The sequence below is a fragment of the Hemicordylus capensis genome, chromosome 2, assembly GCF_027244095.1.
Source record: "Hemicordylus capensis ecotype Gifberg chromosome 2, rHemCap1.1.pri, whole genome shotgun sequence".
NCBI classification, from domain to species: domain Eukaryota; kingdom Metazoa; phylum Chordata; class Lepidosauria; order Squamata; family Cordylidae; genus Hemicordylus; species Hemicordylus capensis.
Window position 1 is genome coordinate 387,405,887 of NC_069658.1, and position 12,678 is coordinate 387,418,564.

Genomic DNA, 12,678 nt, shown 5'->3' on the forward strand with positions numbered 1-12,678 from the left:
TATGTCTAAACCTGCAAGAAATAGAATGGTGTGCTGTCACTGGAGGGTATCATGATATTTGAATCTTTGGTTTGCTTCTAAAAGGTGAAAAACCTCACTGAAGAGATGGCAGTCTTGGATGAGACCATTGCCAAACTGACCAAGGAAAAGAAAGCCCTCCAAGAGGCCCATCAACAGACCTTGGATGACCTGCAGGCAGAGGAGGACAAAGTGAATACTCTGACCAAAGCAAAGACCAAGCTAGAGCAGCAAGTGGATGATGTAAGCAAAACAACATGGAGAAAAGCAGCTCTCAGGTGAAGATGTTGCTCTTGGGGCAGAGTCTTTATGACCTTTTTCTCTTCAGCTTGAAGGGTCTCTGGAGCAAGAAAAGAAGCTCCGCATGGACCTTGAAAGGGCCAAGAGGAAGCTTGAAGGGGATCTGAAGCTGTCTCAGGAATCCCTAATGGATTTGGAGAATGATAAGCAGCAGCTGGATGAAAAGCTTAAGAAGTAAGTATGTTCTCATGTGGGAGGTCTTTGTCCCACACAGCTCTCATAGCATTTTGTTTTGTAGTCTAATACAATGTGTTTTGTTGTGAAAAGGAAAGACTTTGAAATCAGCCAGCTCCAAAGCAAAATTGAAGATGAGCAGGCCTTGGGCTCCCAGCTTCAGAAGAAGATCAAGGAGTTACAGGCAAGTTACACGTGGCTCCCTTCCTGCTGGGGGAATGAATTTATCTGGGGGGAAAGTGTAGATTTCTAATATCAGGATGTCGCTCTCTAGGCCCGTATTGAGGAACTTGAAGAAGAGATTGAGGCTGAGCGTGCATCTCGGGCCAAAGCAGAGAAGCAGCGGGCTGACCTCTCCAGAGAACTTGAAGAGATCAGTGAGCGGCTGGAGGAAGCTGGTGGGGCAACCGCAGCTCAGATTGAGATGAACAAGAAACGTGAGGCAGAATTCCAGAAGATGCGTCGGGACCTTGAAGAGGCCACTCTGCAGCATGAAGCTACAACTGCTGCCTTACGTAAGAAGCATGCAGACAGTGCAGCTGAACTTGGAGAACAAATTGATAACCTGCAACGCGTGAAGCAGAAATTGGAGAAGGAGAAGAGTGAGCTGAAGATGGAGATTGATGACCTTGCTAGCAACATGGAGTCTGTCTCCAAAACCAAGGTATGCTTCTGGTGTTTGGAAACTCTGTAAATATATTGGTGTAGTTGGGTAGTTTTATGCTGGACTGGATTGTGACTTTTTAAATATTTCATCATCCATGAAAATTAGAGAAATCTTTATAATATTCTGTAGATATAATGAGGTTAATGTATTCAGGGCTGCCTGCCACCGCCCGGGATTCTTTTTCCTTTGTCAAAACATTCCTCACTCTCCAGTACTATATCCTTATGGAGTTAAACTACATCACACAAAAGGCTTTCTTCATAAACAAATTCCTTATGAAATATATACTGTGAATTTAAACCACAACTGAGTCAGCTAATGCTATTCTTCGTTTCACATTTAGGCCAATCTTGAAAAGATGTGCCGGACCCTAGAAGATCAGCTCAGTGAGCTTAAGACAAAGGAGGAAGAGCATCAGCGTACTATTAATGACCTGAACGCTCAAAGAGCTCGTCTGCAGACAGAAGCAGGTAAGACTTAAGCGAATGATTTAACACACAGATGCTGGACATATCCATAAGAAGGACATCACTTGTCCTAGATAATATAAATATCTACTTTGCTGCTAAATATGCCTTCTAGGAACCCTGTTATTATATTAAATAATTGCCTGAACTTGTTACTTAAGCAAAAGAAATTTCCTGATTAAATTGGCTCCATTTTAGATCATGATTATAATGCAATTTTCCAATTCATTTCTGTTAAATGCTATTACATATTTTCTGCTTCAGGTGAACTCTCACGACAGGTAGATGAAAAAGATGCTTTGATTTCCCAGCTCTCCAGGGGCAAGCAAGCTTTTACTCAGCAAATTGAAGAACTGAAGAGACAACTTGAGGAAGAGATAAAGGTGTGAATTTCTTAATGAAAGTGTCTTTTATTGTCTTTCATGACAAAATGTGCTGGAAAACCTGGCTGCTGCTTTCTCACTGCTTTCCTTGGTTGTATATTTATTAATGCTTTATCCATTCCACTCTCCCTGTGCTCACTTGTTCTGAGAGATCATTCTGTGGATGGATAGTTTTCTTGTTGTGGAGGTTGCTCTAAATGTTTACATAATCAACAATACTGTTAATTCTGTAGGCTAAGAATGCACTGGCCCACGGTTTGCAATCTGCTCGTCATGACTGTGATCTCCTTCGAGAACAATATGAAGAGGAGCAGGAAGCCAAGGCTGAGCTCCAGCGTGCCCTGTCCAAGGCCAACAGTGAGGTTGCCCAGTGGAGAACTAAATATGAGACGGATGCCATTCAACGGACTGAGGAACTGGAGGAGGCCAAGTATGTACAAAGGGTGGGAACAATGATTGCTTTGTAGGGTTTTACCAAACACATGGTTTGGTGGGTAGAACTGGAGATCTACATGCATTTACAGGACCAGCTACTTGGCAGAGGGATTAGAATAATTTAGAGAGGACATGTTTTTATGTTGTTTAATCTGGGGTTAGTTTGACTAGGTCACAGTTTTGTGTATTTACAGTATATAGAGGTCTGTGTATGGCCATTTGCCATACATACCCATTTTCATCAGATACACTGAAGATAATTATTGCAATCACTGACAATAAAGAACTGCATATGGTAGAATTAGATTTTTCACTCATAATGAGCACTGTGTTTATATTCTATCAGGAAAAAGCTTGCTCAGCGTCTGCAGGATGCTGAGGAACATGTTGAGGCTGTGAACTCCAAATGTGCTTCCCTTGAAAAGACAAAGCAGAGGTTGCAGAATGAAGTGGAGGACTTGATGATTGATGTGGAAAGGTCCAATGCAGCCTGTGCTGCTCTAGACAAGAAGCAGAAGAATTTTGATAAGGTAGTAACAGGCTCCAACCTTAATAGAATAGGTACTACCTACTGAGCATTCTTTAGTACTAATATCTCAATGTTGATATTTCACAGATTCTGGCAGAATGGAAACAGAAATATGAGGAAACCCAGTCTGAACTGGAAGCCTCCCAGAAGGAATCTCGCTCTCTCAGCACAGAGCTCTTTAAAATGAAGAATGCATATGAGGAATCATTGGATCAGCTAGAAACCTTGAAGCGCGAGAACAAGAATCTCCAACGTAAGACTATAATTTTTACATAGTTGTTCGGCTCTGTCTTCCGATGTTTGTAATAGGAACCTTCCATTTATTTTAGGAACATAGGAACCTGCCATATACCAAGTCAGATCACTGGTCCATCTAGCTCAGTATTTTCTGCACAGACTGGCAGCAACTTCTCCAAGGTTGCAGGCAGGAGTCTCAGCCCTATCTTGGAGATGCCAGGGAAGGAACTTGGAACCTTCTGCATGCAAGCATGCAGATGTTGTCCCCAGAACGGCTCCATCCCTTAAGGGAAATATTTTACAGTGCTAACAGATGTCTCTCATTCAAATACAAACCATATGAATGCTTAGCAAAGGGGACAATTCTTGCTGCTACCACAAGACCAGCTCTCCTTCCTAATTTTGTATGCAATTATCTATTGCTGGGTGTAACCCAATCCCTTCTTTCAAATAAATGGCAACACTTTCATTGGTATTAATTACTGTGGACTGCACTGCACATTTTGCATGCTGTGTGTAATTCAACAAGGAAGATTTCTGTTGTGCTATCTACCTGATATTTTTCTTGTAAACCAACAGAGGAGATATCTGACCTCACGGAACAGGTTGCTGAGGGAGGAAAAGCTATCCATGAACTGGAGAAAGTAAAGAAGCAGATTGAACAAGAGAAAAATGATCTGCAGACTGCTCTAGAAGAAGCTGAGGTACATATGCCATTATATCTAGATTTATTTTGTGGGAGAATTCAGAAGACCAAAATGCTATTAGCTCTAATCACTGCTTCCTCTGTTTTGTCTCAATAGCAACAGATATACAGTGCATACAGCTACTGATTGTTAGGGTTTTCCTACTGAATATGATTTCAAATAATAATAATAATAGAAGATTACCCTTTATCAAGTTTTAATAACTGTTTTGTTAAGGCCTCACTGGAACATGAAGAAGGCAAAATCCTTCGCATTCAACTTGAGCTCAACCAGGTGAAGTCTGACATTGACAGGAGGATTGCAGAAAAGGATGAGGAAATTGATCAGCTGAAGAGGAATCACCTGAGAGTAGTGGATTCCATGCAGAGCACACTGGATGCTGAGATTAGGAGCAGGAACGATGCCCTGAGGCTTAAGAAGAAAATGGAAGGAGACCTAAATGAAATGGAAATCCAATTGAGCCATGCTAACCGCCAAGCTGCTGAGGCACAAAAGAACCTTAGAAACACACAAGGGATCCTCAAGGTACACATATTTCTGTATTCAGGAAACAGTTGCAATTATTATTGTGCAATGAATGCTGATTTCCACTCAATAATATTTCAATACTGTTTCACAGGATACCCAGATACATTTGGATGATGCTCTGAGGAGCCAGGAAGACCTGAAGGAACAAGTGGCCATGGTTGAGCGCAGAGCTAATCTGATGCAGGCTGAGATTGAGGAGCTCCGGGCAGCGCTGGAACAGACAGAGAGGGGCAGGAAAGTGGCTGAACAAGAGCTGATGGATGCCAGTGAACGCGTGCAACTCCTCCATACACAGGTCAGCTACTATTTTATAATGTGCTTTTAAATGCCCCAGAAAGGACATGGGCTATCCAGTAACACTGCTACATAGAACAGACCAATATGTTCTGTTCTAGACAAATAAGTTCCAGACCAATAAGTTATGTCTGTGTTCCTCAAATAGCCAATGTTTATTGTCCAACTTGTCTAATAACTGTTGATACACATGTGTATATTTTCATATGTCATTGGCTACATTTTCTGCTTCTTATTTTGTTTTGAGACAGAAATGTTGTCATATGGTCAAAAACCGCCCAAGGACTCTTCATATCTACAAAGCCTGCACAAGGCAAAATGTGCTAGATATTGGAATGTAAATGTTAAGTATTGTCATCTGATAGGCTTCTTTGGGGATCTTTGAAGACTCCAACAAGAGAATTGGGGAAATTACCATAGTTTTGTCTATTGTCTGCCTATTAACCATAGAGAGATTCTCTTTAAGGAATGGTTATGCTAAAGAAATGGCACTTTGGGCAATACTTAAATTTCACTTTTAATTATTTTTAAACAGAACACCAGCTTGATCAACACCAAGAAAAAGCTGGAAACAGATATTGCCCAAATCCAAAGTGAAGTGGAGGAGACAATTCAGGAAGCACGCAATGCAGAAGAGAAGGCCAAGAAGGCCATCACTGATGTGAGTTTGAGGAAATTTCCTTTTAAAATACTGTTCTGTTCACAGATTGGACTGCTTTCATAACTTGTCTGGTTCTCTTATTGTTAGGCAGCCATGATGGCAGAGGAGCTGAAGAAGGAGCAGGATACCAGTGCACATCTAGAGAGGATGAAGAAGAATCTGGATCAATCTGTAAAGGACCTGCAACTCCGTCTTGATGAGGCAGAGCAGCTGGCACTGAAAGGAGGGAAAAAACAGATCCAGAAACTGGAGGCCAGAGTGTGTATACCTCGTATATGGGCAGCTTCTGTGCATGCTGAACCTTGTACAATAACTTCCCACATCTCTGTAACTCTGTCCATCCACTTCTTCTCCTGAACCACTTTGCCCATGCAGGTGGGAGAGGTACCATCTGAATGTTCAGAAGGAGGTGTTGTTAATGAACTGGTTTTGGTGAATCAGAAATGTTTCACCTGGAAGAGAGCCCATCGAAAAGCTCTTCTACTTAACAACCATGGCATAGCATTGCTTTTCTGTTGAGTTAAGACAGTTTCCTTCATTGCAAGGCTCACAAGCCAGTGGCAACTCTCCTCAGTGTGGCTCCCTAATAGGCCTGTGCAAAGCTTCAGCTGAAGTGTAATACTCCATTTAGCTCCCCCACCCCGGCAGCACTGCACGGAGTTCCCACCACACTCACCCCTGCATAGTGCTGTGCTTTCTCCGGTGCTGGAGGGGGACATTTAAAGAGAAACAGAGCCCTATTGAACTGCAGTGCCATCTTGGATAGCTCACATGGAATTCTGGGAAGGACTACACTGGGAAAAACACAGCACTGTGCGGAGGTGAGTTCAGTGGGAATGGTTGCCTCCATGCGATGACAGGCAGGCTGTGAGGAGTCTGGTGGCTATAGGCCACCTCCAGCCTCAGAGGCAGGATGCCTTTAAATACCACTTGCAGGGGAGCAACAGCAGGACCGAGGGCACGCAGAGGAGCACACCTAAGTCATTTTGGAGCCTGGACCTAAGGCCTTTGGAGCAACCCCCACCCCCGCTGCTGCAAGTTAAGCATCACCCCCCTACACACACTCCATGACACATGACACATGCCAAATTTTTAACATGTGGGCTCTGAGGGCACAAACAGCAATTGAACTCACAAGAACGTAAGAATAGAAAACAGGTACATTTATGCAAATATGCATTCGCAGAAACATTTCAACACGCTACTTAACATATTCCCACCCCACATATTTCATTCCCCACTCTCTGCTCTGTCATTAAAGCAGAGCTCATGCTCAGCTGCCCAGTGCACGTCATAGTCATGGATCGGCAACCACACCACCCAGGATAGACAGGATTTGGGGCCCCCGAGGCTGTGTGGAGGACCTGGACTTCTGCCCAGAAGTCTAGGGGTAAGAGCACCTCTGAGGGCATTCCCTCACCTCTTGCTCGTGGGCTCCCCAGAGGCATCTGGTGGGCCACTATGTGAAACAGGATGCTGGACTAGATAGGCCTTGGGCATGATCCATCAGGCCTTTATTAGTATTTGGCTTCACACAGGCCTAGCTGTCATATTGAAGGTGGTTTTTTTGTTGCCAAAGTGGCCCTCTGCTTGAAGAATAGTGAGGATCACTGCCTTAGGGAGCCATCAGTGCCTTTGTGAAATTAGCAGTCATTACTCCAACCTTCACCCTCAGACCTATTTTCATGCCTAGTAACCAGCACACTTCATTGTAAGGCAAGAGTCAAAGACTGCTAGGTTTAGCTGGACTGGAAGCAAAATGTCAAAAATGTATGTTGGCATAAAGAGATTAGCATAACTAGCACAGCTATCATCTGAAAACATAAGTGTGACAGAGCAGGACTTGGGAATGCAGGGGCAGTTTCCCAAAGATTTGAAAGATTTAGTGGGCATCTTTCTAGCATGACTAGTGACAGGCTAGAACTGGAAGGAAGGAGGGAAGGAAGGAACCAACCAACCAACCAACCAACCAATAAGGCAGCTTGCAAGGATTCCAGGTAATAAAGAAAGGGTGGAGATGAGGCCAAGAGAAAGAAACATGGGGCAAAAACAGCTAGGAAGGAAAGTTGTGGCTGACACCCATGTAGCCATTCAGCTACAGCGATGTTTCCATACAAATTTCCACAGCTAGTAGGCATCTAAGTTGACAGGATACAGCTACAATGAAAATATCATCATTATTTTATTTCAGGTCCGTGAGCTGGAATCTGAGTTTGAGAATGAACAGAAGCGCAGTGCTGAGGCTATCAAAGGTGTGCGAAAGTATGAGAGACGAGTAAAGGAACTAACCTACCAGGTGACTATGGATGTTTCTTTTACATTCAAATGCTTTTAGGAAAATGAATATTTGAGAGTAAAACAATCAAGTACCGGTCAGTATCATGTGTATGAACTCACTCTCTCCTTTCTTTAAATACCTTTTTGTTTTTAGTCTGAGGAAGACCGGAAGAATGTTCTGAGGCTCCAGGACTTGGTGGATAAACTACAGCTCAAAGTGAAAGCCTACAAGCGACAAGCTGAGGAGGCTGTAAGTATCATGTAAAATATATTGCAAAAATTTCTGCAGTGTAATTCATGTGCTACAAAATATTGCACCAACAATACTAGATGATTGAATAAAGAAGTTTCATTTTAAGCAGAACACAGTCCACATTACATATAAACCAAGTGAATTTACAGAGGGATATTATTATTATTTCTTCGATTTCTATACCACCCTTCCAAAAATGGCTCAGGGAGGTTTACACAGAGAAATAATAAATAAATAAGATGGCTCCCTGTCCCCAAAGGGCTCACATTCTAAAAATAAACATAAGATAAGACACCAGCAACAGTCACTGGAGGTCCTGTGCTGGGGGTGGATAGATGCACATAAATCTATGCCCCCGCTCTAAAAGGGAGACCCCTGCCGCGGTTCCGTGCACATCCCTACCATTGGTCTGTCTCACTTAGTATTGCCTAGATTGGCTGGTAGTAGCGCTGCAGAGTTTCAGACAGGAGTTTCCAAGCCTACCTGGAGATGCCAGGGATTGAACCTGGAACCTTCTCCATGCAGAGCAGCTGCTCTGTGACACAGCTACAGTTCCATCCCTGTTTTCTGGAGTCCTGTCATGGCATGTTTCCTAAAAGGAGAGGAAAGTACAGTTGGAAATACAGTTGCTTACATTTTTTAAAAAAGTCTTTTATTTACTGATTTAGCTGGACAAAGAAGTATATATGTTGTGTGTGTGAGAGTGGGTGTCCTTCCTTGGATTCTCCATATTTAGAAATAGTGCACCATGCATTTTCAGACCACAAGTTACAATATGATGGTGTGTTACAAGGAATAGATTGAAAGATTCCTTTGAAATTGAAGTTCCCACTCACGGAGAAAGTTACTTGTGTGTTGTGCATGATCAGTTGCGCTGGCCTTGCCTCCTAATTAGCCTTTGCTGGAGGCAGGTAATTCTGCTGGGTCGGCCCTGATTGGTTCACTGAAGCAGAATTACCTGCTCTCTAGGAGGCTGCCCTGTGTGTCTCTGTATGAATCACTGCTCTAGGTCAGGGGTTCTCAAACCTGGGTTCCGAGATGCTGTTGGATTACAACTCCCATTATCCCCAGCCGCAGTGGCCTTCAGCCATTATGGCAGGGCGTGATGTAGGCCAATCACATCTGTTGTTGTAGGCCAATCACATCTGGGGGTTAGAGAACCCCTGCTGTAGGCTAAGGCACTTGCTAATCAGGCATGTCCTACATGCATTGGGCATATATGAATTTACAACTTCACGTTTGGATTATTGGGTGTGCCAGTGGGTGGAAAGAACAGCTGCACTACAGCTCCACTCTGCAGGAATAGAGAAGAGAGCTGGTCTTGTGGTAGCAAGCATGACTTGTCCCCTTAGCTAGGTAGGGTCCGCCCTGGTTGCATATGAAAGGGAGACTAGAAGTGTGAGCACTGTAAGATATTTCCCCTTAGGGGATGGAGCCGCTCTGGGAAGAGCAGAAGGTTCCAAGTTCCCTCCCTGGCTTCTCCAAGATAGGGCTGAGAGAGATTCCTGCCTGCAACCTTGGAGAAGCTGCTGCCTGTCTGTGAAGACAATTCTGAGCTAGATAGACCAATGGTCTGACTCAGTATATGGCAGCTTCCTATGTCCCTATGTCCCTATGCATCTTAAAACTTATCTGTTTGGCCTGGCCTTCCAGGGTTTTTAAATTGTTGAAAACTGTTTTAAATGGTTTTAAATGTTTGCCCTGCTTTTCCAGGGTTTTTAACTGTTTGAATGTTTAATTGGTTTTATTCTGTTTTTATAGTTTTGATTTTAATTAACTGGTTTTAATTGTTTTCATTTTGTTTTAAACCGCCCTGAGCCATTTTCTGGAAGGGTGGCATCTTGAATGAATGAATGAATGAATGAATGAATGAATGAATGAATAATAGAGAGGGCCCTTCTAGGCCATCTAGTCCAACTGTCTGCCAGATGCAGGAAATCCAGAGCTGTGCAGCCTCTGCATGAAGACCTCCCCGCAGAAACTGGTTGCACTGTTCTTAGGAAATGTCTCCTAATTAATGTTCAACTGAAATCTACCTTCCTGTAACTTAGAGCCCATTAGATATTTGCCCTCTTCTATTTGGTAGCTTCATGGGCATCTGAAGAATGTTATCATGTCACCCTTCAGGCTTCTCTTCTCCAGGCTATCATACCCAGTTGCTTCACCTTTCCTCATAGGGCATGTTTTCCAACCCTCTGACCATCTTCATTGCTTTCCCTGAATCTCTTTTTCTCTATATCTATGTGCATTATTCAGAACTGGACAGAGTATTCCAGATGAATTCTGATTAGTACTATTATGTCTTGTGACTTGGGAATTATGATTTCATTAATGCAGCCTAAAATGGCATTAGCCTTTTTTTTTTTTGCAGCTGCATCTCAGTGCTGACTCATGTTCAGCTTGTGATAGACTGAATTTCCAAAATCCTTTTCACATGTGCTACTTTCAAACCCCAATATCTCCCCATCCTATACCTGTGCAGTTGAATTTATGTTTTTGCCTAAGTGCAGAACTTTACAAGGCTCTTCACACGATTAGTGTGAAGAGCTGTAAGGGGGTTTGCGGGGAGAGCAGCCTTAGCCCACTCTCCCCACAGACGATCCAAAGGCAGCCCTGGGTGGCCGGACCGGCCGCCCACACGACTGCTGGCTCCATCACGGAGCTGGCAGGGGCTGCGGAGATCGGGGGATGCATGGCCCCCAGAAGTTCCAGGATGCCCCGCGCAAGCATGCGGGGCATCCTGGAGAGACTCCTGAGCCCGCGGCGGGCGCATGCAGCAGGCGCACGTGCTGGCTATACTTCCACCACTTACGGCCAGGAAGGGGCGGCAGGGAGGTATGCTGCTGCTCCATGGCTTCCAGTTAAAATGGAGTGCTGGTAGGGGAAAAGCAGCGGGAGGGGTAAGTACGCCCTCCCCTGCCCTTAAACAGCCACCCCCCTGGTGTTGCGCCACACCTCTGCGGTTCCGTGCACACCACTACCCTACATCTATGCCAGTTTTCAGAACTCTAGGCCAAGTTATTTCGGAAATATAAAAGGGACCCTCTTTTCCCTTTGGGAAAATCATGGGTCCCTCTAGGAGAGTAGACACATGGACCTGGGCCCCCAGGTCTATGCCTAATGGTGCCCCTGGTGTTATCTGTAAATTTGATGAGGATTCATCCATGTTATCCAAGTAATTGATAAACATGTTAAAGATTATCAGGCCCAAGTCAGAGTCTCATCAAAATCTCCCTTCAGTTTGATGAGGAGTCAACCATATATAGTTTCCCTGATCTTCCTTCTCCCCCTTTTTTGAAAACTGGGGAAACATTAGCATGCCTTGTGGCACCTTACCCAGTCTCCAAGATTTTTCAGATAATAGAACTTCTGAGAATATATCAGTAGGTTCTTTTAGTATCCTAGGATGCAATTAATCTGGTCTGAAGACTTGAACTCCTTTAAGGGAGATAAGTGTTTCTTGACCAATTCCTTCTCAGTCTTAAATTGAAATCCTGACCCTTCACCATTTGTGTCAAGATTGCTAGGAATTCAGTTTAGCTGAAAAGCAGGAACTTGGTGTTTCATATATCTGTCTGTTTCCAGGAGGAACAATCCAATGTGAACCTGTCTAAGTTCCGCAAGATTCAGCATGAGCTGGAAGAGGCTGAGGAGAGGGCTGACATTGCAGAGTCCCAGGTCAACAAACTCCGTGTAAAGACCCGAGAAGTGCACAAGAAGGTTGTTGTAAGTGAAGAGTAAACTCACCCTGAAGCTGCACAGTGACAGAAGAGCTGCGCAAAATGTGAAACTCTTTGTCACTTCCTGTAATTACTGTTCATTTTTCCTCAATGCTTAGAAAATAAAGATTGTAGAGACCTTTGCATACTAAAAATGGATGTGGCTTTTCTTTTTAATGCTTCAGCGCTAGAGGCTTGGTAGGATTTGTGATTTTTTAGGTGGTAATCTTAACTCTGTCCTAACATGTGAGAATTTCCAAACACATTTTCCACTGACAGTAAATACATATGATAACTCTCAGAAACATCAGTATATAATCAGCGAATCATTATGAATTTGGAGTCTCCTTGTAGCTGAAATTAAGTCTTCGTTCTCAGCTTCTGAATATAGTACTGGGGTGTGGCAAGGTTGGGGTGGGCTGGGACGGGATTTGCAAATGGGCTGCCCCCCTGCCCCACCCACGCTGGGCAGTGGTGGCAGGTGGTGTGTGTCGGGACACAAGCACTTCTGGCAGCTTGATGGCCATGCTTGGCCCCAGCTAGAGAGGGGGCTGCTCTCCAGCTCTCCAGTGGAGGCTACACAGCCTGATGGTGTCAGTGTGCCTGTGGCAGCTTGGTGAGGAAGTGGTGCCCCAATCCCAGAGAGAACACATCTGCCTTAAAGGGGGCACCTGTTCTCACTGAGATTGGGATTGCTCCATCTCACTGAGCCCACTATGGCCATGATGGCTCAGTGATGCCATCAGACCACATTGGTTCCACCAGAGAATGGCAGGCACAGAGCACATCCATCAAGGTGGCCAGAAGTGCTCATGTTCTGAAGGTAGGCATTGTAAAAGGGGGCTTCCAGTGCAGGGGTACAAGAGCCCGCATGCTAGCAGGGGAGGGGAGGTGGCAGGCAGCCCCAATTCACTGGTGGCCCCCGGACATTTGTCCCCCATGCTGAATAGTAACTATGTCCCTATACAGTTCAGTCATCTTAGGCTTCTTTTTATGATGGAAAGGTTTTGGTTTGGTTTGGTTTTTTAA

General features: G+C 44.3%; 1 protein-coding gene across 1 annotated transcript in view; it reads left to right on the top strand.

Annotated features, from left to right (window-relative positions):
• The window catches only part of LOC128343481 (myosin-1B), a 29,361-nt gene extending 17,557 nt beyond the window's left edge, over nucleotides 1-11,804 (top strand). The window contains exons 23-39 of the mRNA XM_053292612.1: nucleotides 85-261; nucleotides 347-492; nucleotides 586-676; nucleotides 767-1,156; nucleotides 1,503-1,629; nucleotides 1,891-2,009; nucleotides 2,243-2,439; nucleotides 2,791-2,974; nucleotides 3,061-3,226; nucleotides 3,790-3,914; nucleotides 4,134-4,442; nucleotides 4,537-4,740; nucleotides 5,275-5,400; nucleotides 5,488-5,658; nucleotides 7,592-7,696; nucleotides 7,832-7,927; nucleotides 11,516-11,804. Of these exons, the coding sequence (XP_053148587.1) occupies nucleotides 85-261; nucleotides 347-492; nucleotides 586-676; nucleotides 767-1,156; nucleotides 1,503-1,629; nucleotides 1,891-2,009; nucleotides 2,243-2,439; nucleotides 2,791-2,974; nucleotides 3,061-3,226; nucleotides 3,790-3,914; nucleotides 4,134-4,442; nucleotides 4,537-4,740; nucleotides 5,275-5,400; nucleotides 5,488-5,658; nucleotides 7,592-7,696; nucleotides 7,832-7,927; nucleotides 11,516-11,671 (2,889 nt within the window). The 3' untranslated portion in view covers nucleotides 11,672-11,804. The remainder of the gene's footprint in view (nucleotides 1-84; nucleotides 262-346; nucleotides 493-585; nucleotides 677-766; nucleotides 1,157-1,502; nucleotides 1,630-1,890; nucleotides 2,010-2,242; nucleotides 2,440-2,790; nucleotides 2,975-3,060; nucleotides 3,227-3,789; nucleotides 3,915-4,133; nucleotides 4,443-4,536; nucleotides 4,741-5,274; nucleotides 5,401-5,487; nucleotides 5,659-7,591; nucleotides 7,697-7,831; nucleotides 7,928-11,515) is intronic.
• Nucleotides 11,805-12,678: the final 874 nt, after the last annotated feature.